At 41.9% G+C, this 13,181-nt stretch overlaps 1 protein-coding gene across 3 annotated transcripts in view; it reads left to right on the forward strand.

Annotated features, from left to right (window-relative positions):
- Positions 1-12,595, forward strand: part of LCLAT1 (lysocardiolipin acyltransferase 1) — a 199,703-nt gene extending 187,108 nt beyond the window's left edge. For 2 of the 3 annotated variants that reach the window (XM_079792734.1, XM_079792735.1), the window contains exon 6: positions 8,800-12,594. In XM_079792734.1, the coding sequence (XP_079648860.1) occupies positions 8,800-9,302 (503 nt within the window). In that variant the 3' untranslated portion in view covers positions 9,303-12,594. Of the gene's footprint in view, positions 1-8,799 lie in introns of all 3 variants that reach the window. The other variant, XM_079792736.1, reaches the window with a different exon arrangement.
- The last annotated feature ends 586 nt before the right edge of the window (positions 12,596-13,181 follow it).

Genomic DNA, 13,181 nt, shown 5'->3' on the forward strand with positions numbered 1-13,181 from the left:
AATTAAGAATCTATGGTGCCAAGGTTTGCAGACTACTTGCTAGCCTAAACATGTTGCACACAGCAGTATTTCCTAAGTTAAATTCAATCATAATCTCCAAACATCCCTAGCCTAGACTAGCTGAAGGTATAGACTTCATTTTCATCTCATTAGGCCACCTGGAAGCTGCAATCAGTAAGTAGTCTTGGTGTTAATAGTCTTTCTGCTTCATTAAAATGTTAATTTCATGGATTTAATTTCCTTTGTAAAATGTACCACTGCAGGACACTATATGCAAATTTATTCTAAAGAAGACCAATTTGCATGTCGCATTTTAGTATATTTATTTCTCTAGATTTCTGTGTATTGCTATTCCTAGATATTTAATATCTTTAGATACTTAAGGCAATTTCAGCCTAGCAAAATGAGTTTTAAAAGTAATTCTGAAAGCAATTTTCTCATCAGTGACATAACTTCCACTTCTAAGAGTGAAATATACATCCCTTTTTTCTCCCTGCAGCTCTGAACCTCCATCTTTAAAAAGAGATTCAATTGCAGTTTCAGTGAATGATCAGAATGAATCTGGATAGTGCAAGGTCAGAAAATGGATGAGCAGAATCTTTTCTGTTCTATGGTGTCTTCTCCATTATCTGTGCCAGTTTAATACCACATTCACATTTTTACTCCCCAAATCTTAAATTCTGACTGATTTCCCAAAAGGGAAGGTTAATCAAAAGATCTAACCAAGAGGCTATTGCCTCCCTGATAGAGACTTAGGCTCTCCCAGTCAGTGCCCTGTAACCAGTGATCAGAATGATTGCGCTACAGGAAGTTCAGGTAAAAACGTGCTAGTGCACCCAGACCCTGTGGGTATCTTGAACATTTTATTTCGTGTATTTGCCAGTACCTTTCCATCTTGCTGATTCTCCTCCTAACTGCTCTCTCCTTTCAGGTCTCCTGTGCTCCCTTCCTTTGCTTTTCTGGTCTCCAGTGGAAAAGCCATTCCCTAAAGACTGTCCTCTGTTTAACTCTTCTCTCGTTATATTATACTAGAGGGCTAGTGCACGAATTCGTGCATGGGTGTTTCCCTCGGCCTGGCCGGCGATCAAGGCCTATTGGGGGACCAGCTGGTTGGGGGGAGGGACCCCGGGAGGTTGGCTGGCCGGCCCCCCAATCAGGGCCTATTAGGGGGGCTGGCCAGCAGGGGGGAGGGACCATGGGAGGTTGGCTGTGGGAGCGCACTGACCACCAGGGGACAGCTCCTGTGTTGAGCGTCTGCCCCCTGGTGGTCAGTGCACATCATAGCAACTGGTCAACGGGTCCTTCTGGTGGAAAGGTCGCTTAGGCTTTTATATATATAGAATTCATTTCTCCCTTAGACTCTACCTCCACTCTTCTGTCTCCTGAGGTCTGACCTGTGTCTCCCGTAGGTGGATGGGATCATTTCATTTCAGTCTATCACCTCACCTATGTCTATACCAAACTCCTACTTCCTTCCCAACTTAATTTCTATTCACCGGCGCCACCATTCTTTTGTACTCTCCAGCTAGAAATGTTCTAGGAGGTGGCTCACAAATATTTAGTTTATTCCTTTTGATGAATGCCAAAAATTTGTCTTGGCCTAGGTAAATTGAATACAGTTGGGTTCTTCTCAGCCCAAGTATAACCAGAAAAATCTTTTCCTATTAATAATGGCCCAGTGAGATTATTGTTAGTACTCAGTCATGTACCCTCAACTTCCACCACAGCAGCATGCAGACATTTATGTTGCTCATCATTAGGCATGGGGGGTTGGGGGACAAGCCATTATTATGATCAAGAATTGCAAATCATTTGAAGTTTTTATTAAAATAAACACAAACACAATTATTCTGAAATTACTCTGTTCTCAAGCTATATAACGAATGGTTGGCCCAGGGCTAGTGGCTGCAAATAGACCTTCCCTAGTTACTTTTAAAAATAGGAGTTTAGTAAATAACATTCCACTTTATTTCTTGGATGTGTGCAACTCTCATTCATGTATATGACTGAGGTTCCAATACAACTGGGCTAATAATTCAGATGCAATAAAAAAAATAAGAGCACCCAACTTTCTGGCCAACCTGATACCATTTTCACTAATTGATAATGAGTTTAAAGCCACATACCTTTAAATTTGCCATTTTAAGATATAATTTACTACTACCTCATTGATGTTTTAATGAAAAGGAATGTTAACAAGGCTAAGACATTTTTATTGAGCCAACTATGACAGTATCCATTTAGAAGATACTAATTGGTTGCCTATAATGAGACAGCAGTGAACTAAGTGCTATCGGACATATAAAAGCATTATAATACCCATTACTCTTCAGAAATCTATATGATCTAGTAAAATTCCTGACTGAGTTGATAAGTTTTAGAAAACAATGAAAAACTATGAGATTAATAACTTCCTGTTTCTCTATGATTCAGTGACGAATTCCTGAGATCTAGGACAATTTTTAGAAGTCTCGTGTTAATTTTCATTTGTATTCTATTTCCATAGGGGTCTAGAGCTGATGCTGAGACTACTTTTAAGCCAATCTAAATATTTAATAGAATCAAGAATGATGTCTTTTCAGGGACTCCACTCCACCCCTAAAGCAGGGACAGCTTAGTTTGATGTTGAAACCGACTTTGACCTTGGAACTTAGAGCAGGATCACACACACACACACACACACACACACACACACACACACACAAAGTGAGAATAAGTTACATCACAACGGTATATGAGACAAATTGGCTTTAGAATGATTGAGCTGTTTTCGAGGCTGAAAAATACACCAGAATGCAAGTTAAGCCTTCATTTTGAATGGCAAGTTAGTGTTTCTGAGAGAGTCTTAGTGAATTTACTTTTGCTATCAAGTTGCCTTTCCCAGTGTGGGCAATGTTTTTGTATGTATAGCAATGGTTAAGAAAGGTGGAGGTTATATCCAGAGAGAGACTTAGAAGCTAGTCCAGCCAGAGAGACTGGAAGTCATACTGTGACTCTAGCTGAACCAGCGATAACAGAGTATTTCTGTAGAGAGACAAGGAAATATTGCCCCAAGAGTCACTGATGAATTTTCATAAGAATGATGGATAGTAGCAGCACCATAAAGAAAAAGCTATAGACAGAGATAAATGAACCACAAGAGAATATTCGTTTTTATGGTCATTCTACTCACTTATAAACCTTCATTTTCTTTGTCAGCCTAGATACTTACTAAAAGAAAGTTTATTCATATTATTAAATAGCAGATTTACTGTAAGCAATGTAAATTCACTGGAATAAAAGATAACCTAGTTCAACATAGGAATGTGATAGATCATACCATTTCTCACTTTATTACAGGTCAGTGAAGGAACTGTTTTAAAATTCACATGTGGGCCATAATTCTTTCAAATATAATTAGGTTTTCATAGTCATACCTAGAAGGATAATGGAAAACTTTTCCATTTCAGAACCATATGCAGAAATACACCATAATTCAGTCCTTTTCCATTGGACACATTCTCAATTAGAACAGTGTGTTTCTTCCACTGAGGGTAAACGTTAATTGATGTTTTGTTTGTAATATGTTTCAGAAATGGAAAGAATTTCCGTTATGTTTGCAATATAATTAAATTAAGATATTTAAGTTTGTCTAAATGACTTTTGCTCCCAAACTTAACATTTTGAGAGACTTTAAAAAAAGATAATGTAAAGACCAATTGTATTCTTCCAGATTCTAACTTTTTAAAATGGTGCCTATTGAGAATACCAAAGTACAATTTGGGGGCCTTTGCTCCAGTCTTTTATGCAATGGAGTGAGCTAACTAATGCTGAGAGGCAGGAAAACTAGCTTCTAAATTTAGTCCTTTTATTCAGCCAACTCTAAGCCTCTTTGAAAGAGTACTTAATCTCTCTGATCTTCAGTTTACCAAACTGAAAATGAGAAAGTCTTCAACTGTCTCCCAATATTAAATTCTTGAACCTAATCACCCGGGCTGTAGAATGAGAATGACCTAGGTTAAACCATCCCTGCCCCTTACTGGCTTTGCAACCTCAGATAGATTACTTAACCTAGGTCTTAAGATCCACTTCATGGGGTTATTGAGAGTATTGAATAAAATAACATGAAAGAGTACCTACATACTGTTTGGCATTCCGTGTATTTCTTTTTTTTCTTAGTCTTCGTAGTATAGAGGAGTCATTTCTCTTACAGGTGTTTCTATGTTCACAGCCACGTGGAGAATACAAAGATGAGAAAGACCTGCAGCTTTCTCTTGAGGAATATAAAGTCTAATCCAAGAGATATGATTTTGACATAAACACTTAGTATAAACTAGAAAAATGGTAAGTGCTATAAGAGAAGCTCAGAGAGAGTGGTGGGCTTTAGAGAAGGAGGACAATGTGTACATTCTCTTCAAATCCCAGCATCCCAATGACCGGGAGAAAGTAAAATATAACCTTGGGATGTTACATTATTATCACAACCATGGTGATGTGTACGTAAGAAGCGGCTGTTACCCCTTTCAGGTTGTGTCAATTTGTATTGAAAAGATAACAGATCCTGATAGGATTCACTGAGAAGAGCACATCTCCACTTCATGCCAAAATGCACCACTTGGTTTTAATTATGAGGAAACACCAGGCAAACCAAATTGAGAAACATTCCACAAAGTAACTATCAAACATTAGTTCCTGGATTGATCTGGAACAAAAAAAAAGGACAATAGTGGAACAGTTGGCAAAATTTGATATATAGATTAACTAATAGCAAAGTGTCGATGTTAATGTGATTTTGTTTAAGTGTACTATCCTATATAATAAAGAGGTAATATGCAAATTGACCCTCATGCTGTCGCACAAAATGGCCACTCCCATGTGGTCAAAGATGGCCACCACAAGATGGCCGGTAGGGGATGGTAGTTGTGGGTGATCAGGCCAGCAGGGGAGGGCAGTTGGGGGTGACCAGGCCAGCAGGGGAGGGCAGTTGGGGGCAATTGGGCTGGCAAGGGAGTAGTTAGGGGATGATCAGGTTGGCAGGCAGGCGAGCGGTTGGGAGCCAGAAGTCCCGGATTGTGAGAGGGATGTCCCCCGAGGGGTTCCAGATTGGAAAGGGTGCAGGCTGGTCTGAGGGACAACCCCCCTCCCCCAGTGCATGAATTTTGTGCACCGGGCCTCTAGTCTATATATATAAAAGCCCAACTGGCGTATGGTGGAACGACCAGAACAACCGATCGCTATGATGCCCACTGACCACCAGGGGGCAGATGCTCAATGCAGGAGCTGCCCCCTGGTGGTCAGTGTGCTTCCACAGTGAGAGTGCTGCTCCGCCAGAAGCTGGGCTCACAGCTGGTGAGTGCAGTGGCGGTGGCGGGAGCCTCTCCCACCTTCGTGGCAGTGCTAAGGAGTGGCAAGTCAAGTGGTAAGGAGCGAGCAGGCAGGCAGTTAGGAGCGAGCAGGCGGGCGGTTAGGAGTGAGAGGTCCCGGATTGCAAGAGGCACAGGTTGGGCTGAGCACTGCCCTCTCCCCCCCCCCCCCACTCCGGGGGGGGCATTAATTTAGTGCATTTGGCCTCTAGTGGTTGTATAAGGTGCTAACATTTGGGGAAGTGCGTGAAGTTTTCTGGAAGTCTTTTTAGTACTTTGCAACATTTTTTGTAAACCTGAAATTATTTCAAAGCAAAAGTTAGAAAGATAATGGATTCTCATATATAAATTCTTTGCATTTTAAGATAGTTTAAGAAATGACATAAAAGTTTTAGATTTATATGTGAGAATTAAGGAAAGCTAAGTGCCACTGCAAAGCACTTAAAATTTAAAAATATTTTACAGGTTTCACTCAACTCACAACCAAAAACTATGCACACGAATATGAGTACAGATTACTTAGATCTCTCTTAGAGAATTGCTCTGTCTTCTGCAGCAGGACTGTTTTCTAACAGACTTTTTGTTACATCTGAATATCCCCATGTTAAAAAAAAAAAAAGCCTAATTTACCAATTCTTTTTTCTTTCCCAGTTTATTTTTAGTAATTGCATTTTATTTAGTTTTCTGTAATGAACCAAGTGAAAAGCAGTTGTGGTAAATAAATCATGTGCAGGGGAAAGCAATACATTATCATTAGGATTCCATTATCATTTAATTAGGCATTCCATTATTGAATTGGTGTCTCTGGCTTCTCCTGGTCTCTGACTAATCCTGAAACAAATCCTTCGTTGTGGACAAATATTAGCCTGTAGTAATTAGAGTATTCTTCTAAGCTGAGGCTTTTCATTAAACCTCTTTCTGATTAAGAAAGCTCCCCAAGTACAGACTGATTTAATTTCATGTGATTTATCCACTTGTGTATCAATGTCTGGTGGAAATTGTTTTTAACATCAGAGGATTAGAAATATTAAAATCATCTTTATAGTCACAGATCTTGCTGTTTGAATGGTTCTATAAACCTACATTTGATGTCACTTTGCTAAATTTAAGAGTATAGCAAGTGCTGTAACAGGCTGTCATAGAAAACAATACACTGATTCTATTTTATATTAAAATATTGAGCTTAGAGTTAGTACATTCTGTGTTCCTTGTGTTTAGGAATCAATTTTCATTCCAAATATTTCAACATATTAAATGTGCTGTTCTCTTTTGTCAAAAGTTCACTGTCACCAGAAACAAGCAGATTATAGATAAACATCCTGAATTAGGGGCCTCCATGGATATGAATGTTATTTGTTTTGTTATGTTTTTAACTCCTTGGACTTGACCATTATTGCCTCTTGACCCTCTATCTTCCTTCTGCTTTTCCTCTAGTTTCCACTGGTGAACATTTAATCTTGTCCAAAGTCTGTTTATGTAGTTATTTTCACTTTTTATAACAAAGCCCTTATTAAGGTCTGATTATCTTTACAAGAGAGTTATGACTCCAAATTGAAACCCAGTCCTTACCCTTAAGCAAATAGGATGGTCAGTAAACATTGACAGAAGACTTAAAGAAACACTAAAATAAAATGAGCACAACCTAACAAGTTCAGTAGAAAGGGTAGCATGGTGGGAAAGCTGCTGCATCTCTTTATTATTATTAATATTGAAAGAAAAATTAAATAGAGTGAAATGCACAGACTTTAAATGTACAATTTGATGTAATGCATACTTAATCTAGATATAAAATCTTTCTGCCACCCAGAAAATTGACTCATGCCCCCTTCCAATCAGTGTGCATGCCCACAGCCCACTACGGTACCACGGATTAATTTTGCCTGCATCATATAGTTCTTTAATTAATCAAAGTCCACATCAAAAGTCTATCACTGACAATAACATGGAACAGAACAAAAGGACGTTCAGACACTGCACCAACACTCTGTGTGCCTTGGCCAAAACACTTAACCTCTCTGGGCCCTGTCCACAGTGTTCCATTAGGTCCGTGTTCGGCAAACTGCGGCTCTTTGGCCCCTTGAGTGTGGATCTTGCACAAAATACCATGGTCTGGGCGAGTCTATTTTGAAGAAGTGGCATTAGAAGAAGTTTAAAAAAATTGGCTCTCAAAAGAAATTTCAGTTGTTGTACTGTTGATATTTGGCTCTGTTGACTAATGAGTTTGCCAACCACTGCATTAGGTGATCCTCATGATTCCTTAAAGATCTTACACTCTGCATACATTTGTAATCTCAAAGGCCCTGGGCTCCGTTCACCTTTTCACTCTGTGACATCAGTTCTTCCTTATAACTTTGTTGGACATGGCACTTCCTTTGGCCTCTACCTTCCATTTCTTGTCTTTCCTGCCTTACAATGACCATCAAATGCTCTTCCTACCTCTCTTGCCCTTGGTCCTCTCCAAACCATTCTTTCATTGCCCCCAAGGTAATTCTTGCTAAAATGAAACCCTGGATCCCTTCCTGTTAAAAATCCTGAAGTGGTTCTCCACCACTTGAGCTGTTTCTCCCACCTGCAGAACTGAGTTCCAATTCCCAAGTTTGACAATGAGGGCCTTTACTGCCTGCCTCCAACCTGCTCTTAGTGCCACAGCCCCACCCTGCTCTCTGCCAGGGTTTCACTCTGCCGCTTACCCTTCTCCCTTCTCCCTTCTCCCCTCTCCCCTCCCTCCACCTGCCCTGCCTGTTCCTCCCCTCTTACAGATGCATCTCTGGTCTGTTTAGGGCACTATGCATGCCTGTCTCCCTGGTTCTGTTGTGAACTCATGAGTGAGGTTAGGGCCCATGTTTTACTTATCTCTTTATCTTCAGCATCTAACATATGACTTTGCTGAAAACAACCCCAGAAAAATTCATCACGCAAGTGCTAAGGCTGGTGGTAATACCGGGTCACAGTCTTATTAGGACTTGAAGTTGATAAGTTAAAAAAAAAATCATATGGATGTTTTCATGGGTTTCTGGCCACTTGATCAAGTCTGATTCTGAGTTTTTCTTTCCAGTAGCTATCATGGTAATATTGGGTAAAGGTGGACAGTTTGTGGTGTATTTGGAGAGAAAGGTGTATTAATAGGAGGCATCAAAGCAGTGAATCCTGTTGGTATAAGAGGGCTGGTCCTGTGCTTTTTCATTTCTGTCTCAAACCTGACTTGTGTGCTTATCTTTTTAGTTCTAGGATGTAGGTTACTATTTCTACGAATGAAGATCATTTCCCTCTAAAACCAAAAATGACTGGTAAATATTGACCCAAGTGCCTAGAACACCAGTATTTATAGCCCTGTTTGTTCCTCATGGTTCACTCTGTTCTGATTGTTTTCCAGGTTTTGGCTCTGCCTTGCATTGTGAGTCAGTGTTGCTGCCCAAATTATATAACTCAACCTGTACTTTCCTCTTTCCACACGTAGGGAAGAACCTCGACGCTGTCCACGACATCACGGTGGCGTACCCTCACAACATCCCGCAGACGGAGAAACACCTCCTGCAGGGGGACTTCCCCAGAGAGATTCACTTCCACGTGCACCGCTACCCAGTGGACACCCTGCCCGCGTCCAAGGAGGACCTGCAGCTCTGGTGCCACAAGCGGTGGGAGGAGAAGGAGGAGAGGCTGCGCTCCTTCTACCGAGGGCAGAAGGACTTCTGCTTCACCGGGCAGCCTGTCATCCCTCCGTGCAAGTCTGAGCTCAGGGTCCTCGTGGTCAAATTTCTCTCTATACTGTATTGGACCCTGTTCAGCCCTGCCATGTGCCTACTCATATATTTGTACAGTCTTGTTCGGTGGTATTTTATAATCACCATTGTCATCTTTGTACTGCAAGAGAGAATATTTGGTGGGCTGGAGATCATGGAACTTGCATGCTACCGTTTTTTACACAAACAGTCACATTCAAATGCAAAGAAAGAAGAGTAAGATTATAAGGTCCACAGTGTGACAACCTAGGAAATATTTGGGAAATGTAAGCCTTTGTAACTGAGATGCGTTTTTGCATGACTAGGTCGAATATTTCCTACTACCATCATTATTTGTTAAAGGTACTTTGCACTTAGTTTTGTGGAAAAATATTGCCACACACGAATTTTTTTTTTTTAAAATCTCTGAATGTAATTTCAACATGCATAGCAGGGAGCAATTGCTGTGAATTAACTCGGGCCAGAGTATTCTTAAACAATCATCAAGCTGTTCACAGACAAGGTGCGCACAAGGTTTTCTCAAAGGCTCAATCCCATTTTCTAACGAACTGCGTACGAGAGGCAGACCTGGAGCCTGCGAGCACTGGCCCAGCTCAGCTGCTGGCACTTCCTCCTGGCCCCTCCCTCCCAACTCCTTTCTGTGCCAATCAAACCACTGCTTCCTTCCTTCAGACCAGAAAACAGAAAACTCTTGTCCTTTAACTGACCAAACATTTTGATAGAAGCCCTTCATTATTCATAAGAGACCGCGGCGGTTAGCCTTGCGCCGACCTGGGCATCAGAAGACCACCTGTGCCCTTTTCTCCTGTGGAGAACAAGCCCTGGGCTGTCTCAGGGCAACCGCAGGCTCTCCACTTAGAAACCTTCATTTACTTTTTAATGATAGGAACTGATCCAGTTTAGTTCCTCACTTCTACTGATCACGCATGCTTAGTGCTGGGTTCTCTACAGCGTGTCAGCAGGTGTAGCCTCTTGTGTGTTAAAAACAGTAAAATCACTTTTTTAAAGGCAAGTGTAGACCGTTCCGTTGCTGCAGTCAGAAACTCTCCTTTGAAGTTGTCTCTTTTGAAATATTTCTCCAAAACCTGCCTACAAAAGGAAGGTTAGTGTATTTTCTACATGCACACGGGTCTCTTTTTCCATTAAAACAACAACAAAACCCTTGCAGACAAGGCAGCAATGGTTTATTCTAAATTACTGAACCTTTGTAGCCTTGACAAGCTCTCTTAAAACCAAATAACACAAAAATGAATCCTTTTTATTTATTTTTTAGTAACAAGGGAGGGATCTCATTTTTAGTCCTAGGCTTCCTCTTTCAATAGTAAAATTTAAACCCAGTTTTGACCAGTTGTTCACCTAAATATTCCAGTCATTTGGAGTCAGTGGAAAACCCAGTAAACCAACAGCACCAGCCTCCTGAGGCATGAAAAGCACATGGTGGTGGTTCCCCTTTACTGAAGCCACTGCTATTTTGTTACATAATGAGGACGCTCCTTAGAGCAGCAGAAAATCGGAGGCAATTAAAAGGCTTGAGATGTTAGCAAACCTGTCAGCTTTACTCCTGCCTCGAACCAGCCTCAAAAGCTGTGTATTGCTCCATGTACTCTTTTGGCATGAATGCCTTCCCCTTACTTTCATCTCATTTCTGCTCGACGGTGACTTCTACCAACAGTTGAAACATGAGGTACACACATCGTGAGCTGAACTTACCGAGCGGTTTCTTTGAGAAAGTCCTGTCTGCGCAGAGCACTGGACACCCGTCCTCACTGCGGGAGGACTAGCTAGGGCCTCCGCCAGACGCACCAGCCATCTGGAACGGCCCTCGAGGCTGCTAAACCGCCAGGAGCGCCCCATCAGTTATCGTGTGCATCTGCTGCAAGCCCAGCTGGGTGTCGTTTTTAGGGTATTTTTATTTTATTTTAATATTTTTCCTAATAAAGGAGGTTTCTAATTTAGGTTTCTCTCAGGCTTCCTTTGGTTATATTTGGAAACACACAACTAGTCTTAACCATCAGGATGGCGACTGTCCTGGGCGGAGGGGAGAGGTGCTCACCCTGCAGCCCCTCTTCCAGCCTCACCGCTCACTGCTCCCGGCACGTCCTCCTCAACGCTGCACCGGTGGGAGGGAAGTCCTTTCCTTCCTCTGGTAATGTTTTTTCTCATAAAAATAACACGTTTAAGATAAAATGCAAATTTTTTTTAACCTGCCCAAAATTCATAAGCACTAAAACAGGTATAGAGACTCTGTACTTCAGAAAAAAAGAGTTGCTTGTTTATGTTTTCCAGCACACTTGTATTTTCTCTTATTTAAAGAAATTAAAGAAATACATGGTTTCTGATCTGGAACTTAGAGCCATCTAAAGTTGGCAGGGAAATGTCAAGTAGAAATTAATTTAGCTTCTGTGTTGTGGTTGCCTCAGGAAGGACCCCTCCACACCTTCCCACATCGTCTCTGTGGACTCAGAGCAGCTGCTAGGCACCCACGCGTCGCCCTTTCAGGCCTTCGCAGGTAAGCTCATTGGCCTTTGGAGTATTTAGAGTGCTGTTCGTCCAGCTGTTAAATCGTTACCACCCGGGGACGCTTACAGTGAAGTGCGCGTGGTTTATAGAGGCCCTGCACGTTCCACTGAAAATGGGAGCCCAGGACGAAGGCACTCGTTCCTCCACCAGAAATCTTTCACGAAACAGCCAAAGGAATTGTGAAACTCAGTGGAAGAACGTGGCAAAGGGTTAGAAGAAAGTAAGTGTTAGAGCCCATCATTTAAACCTCCTAATAAAACCCTTCCTTGTTTGTGATACTATTACACACGGATTAGGGGGAAATAACAGCGTCCACTTAAGTCACTTGGAAATGAGTGAATTCCCCCAGGACTGGACTCTGCCGAAAGGACTTGGACCTCTGGCCCCACCCCATGCCCCAGCACTTTCACAAGAGACTCTGACAGGGAGTGGGGGGGGGGGGGGGGGCTGTTGGTATTCAATTGTTTACATTTCTTTATGTAAATAATGTGCTTTCAGTGCCTTAGTTATAGGTCCCTTTCTTTTTCTTGTTCCAAGAATTTTACAAGGTGTTTCTTAGGTAAGTCTCTTCGCTACTCACTGGGAGTGGTTCATAAGCCACCGAGAACCGTGGTAAACGCGACTCAGATGTCACCAGGAGAGCCTGGCGCTGAGGCTCCGGGAGCCTGAGAACTAGTATGCCAAGAACACGCATGGTCTCGTCACAGGTGCGCTTCAGATTAGATGTGGCCCAAAGGGTGTCTTGTACCGACCTTAAATCTTTATATCAGAAGAGAGTCTTGGTTTTGGTAATTTATTTTTTAAAGGGTCATTATGTGCAAAACACCAAGTTTTAAAAATAACTCACAGAAGGCCTCAGTTTTCAGTGTCCACTAGTATGTTTGTGAGTTGTGTTATCTGTAATGTAAACCCCAGAATAAATCGGAGTGAATTAGAGTTGACACATGGGCTATGTTTCCATTTTTGCAGGAAAGACAGGGTTCTATGTTGTTTCTACACGTTGCTCTAGTCTTGTAATATGTAATAGTCAAGAAAGACTAGTCATCCCTTTCAAAGGTGTTCCAAAAATGACTAAGCGAGGAGGGGATAGATTGCCTCTCTAACTGGGAGTCCAGATGCCACAGTTGAATCTCAGGGTTAGGGACTGTCTTCCCTCTCAGTTCAGCCCTGAGGGCAGGTGTGGGTTCTATGCTAATACCAGCACTGACAGCTGGAAGAGGTAAAGGGAACTCCTACTCGCCCCACCTCCTACTATCAGGGGATTTTTCTATGAAGCCAATCTTACACCCAAACCTGGAAAACGTAAAAAATGTACTGAGCAAACAGACACGCAAGGAAATCATGGAACTGAAGGGTAGCAGAACATGCCACCCCAAAATGTCAGTAGGCATTCAGGACACACCACCCCAAAACATGCCGCTTTGGTATATTATTCTGAGCTGTAGGCACTTGAAACAGCAGATGCAGGGAGAGGCTTTCTTTGAACTTCCCTTCTCTGCCTTAAGATGATCCTCCACAAATAATTTTATTCCCATAAATCCCCTCCCCGGGGGTGTCGTCAACCAGGGAAGACTGCCTC

This window comes from Cnephaeus nilssonii (genome assembly GCF_951640355.1).
Source record: "Cnephaeus nilssonii genome assembly, chromosome: 15".
Classification (NCBI taxonomy): Eukaryota; Metazoa; Chordata; class Mammalia; order Chiroptera; family Vespertilionidae; genus Cnephaeus; species Cnephaeus nilssonii.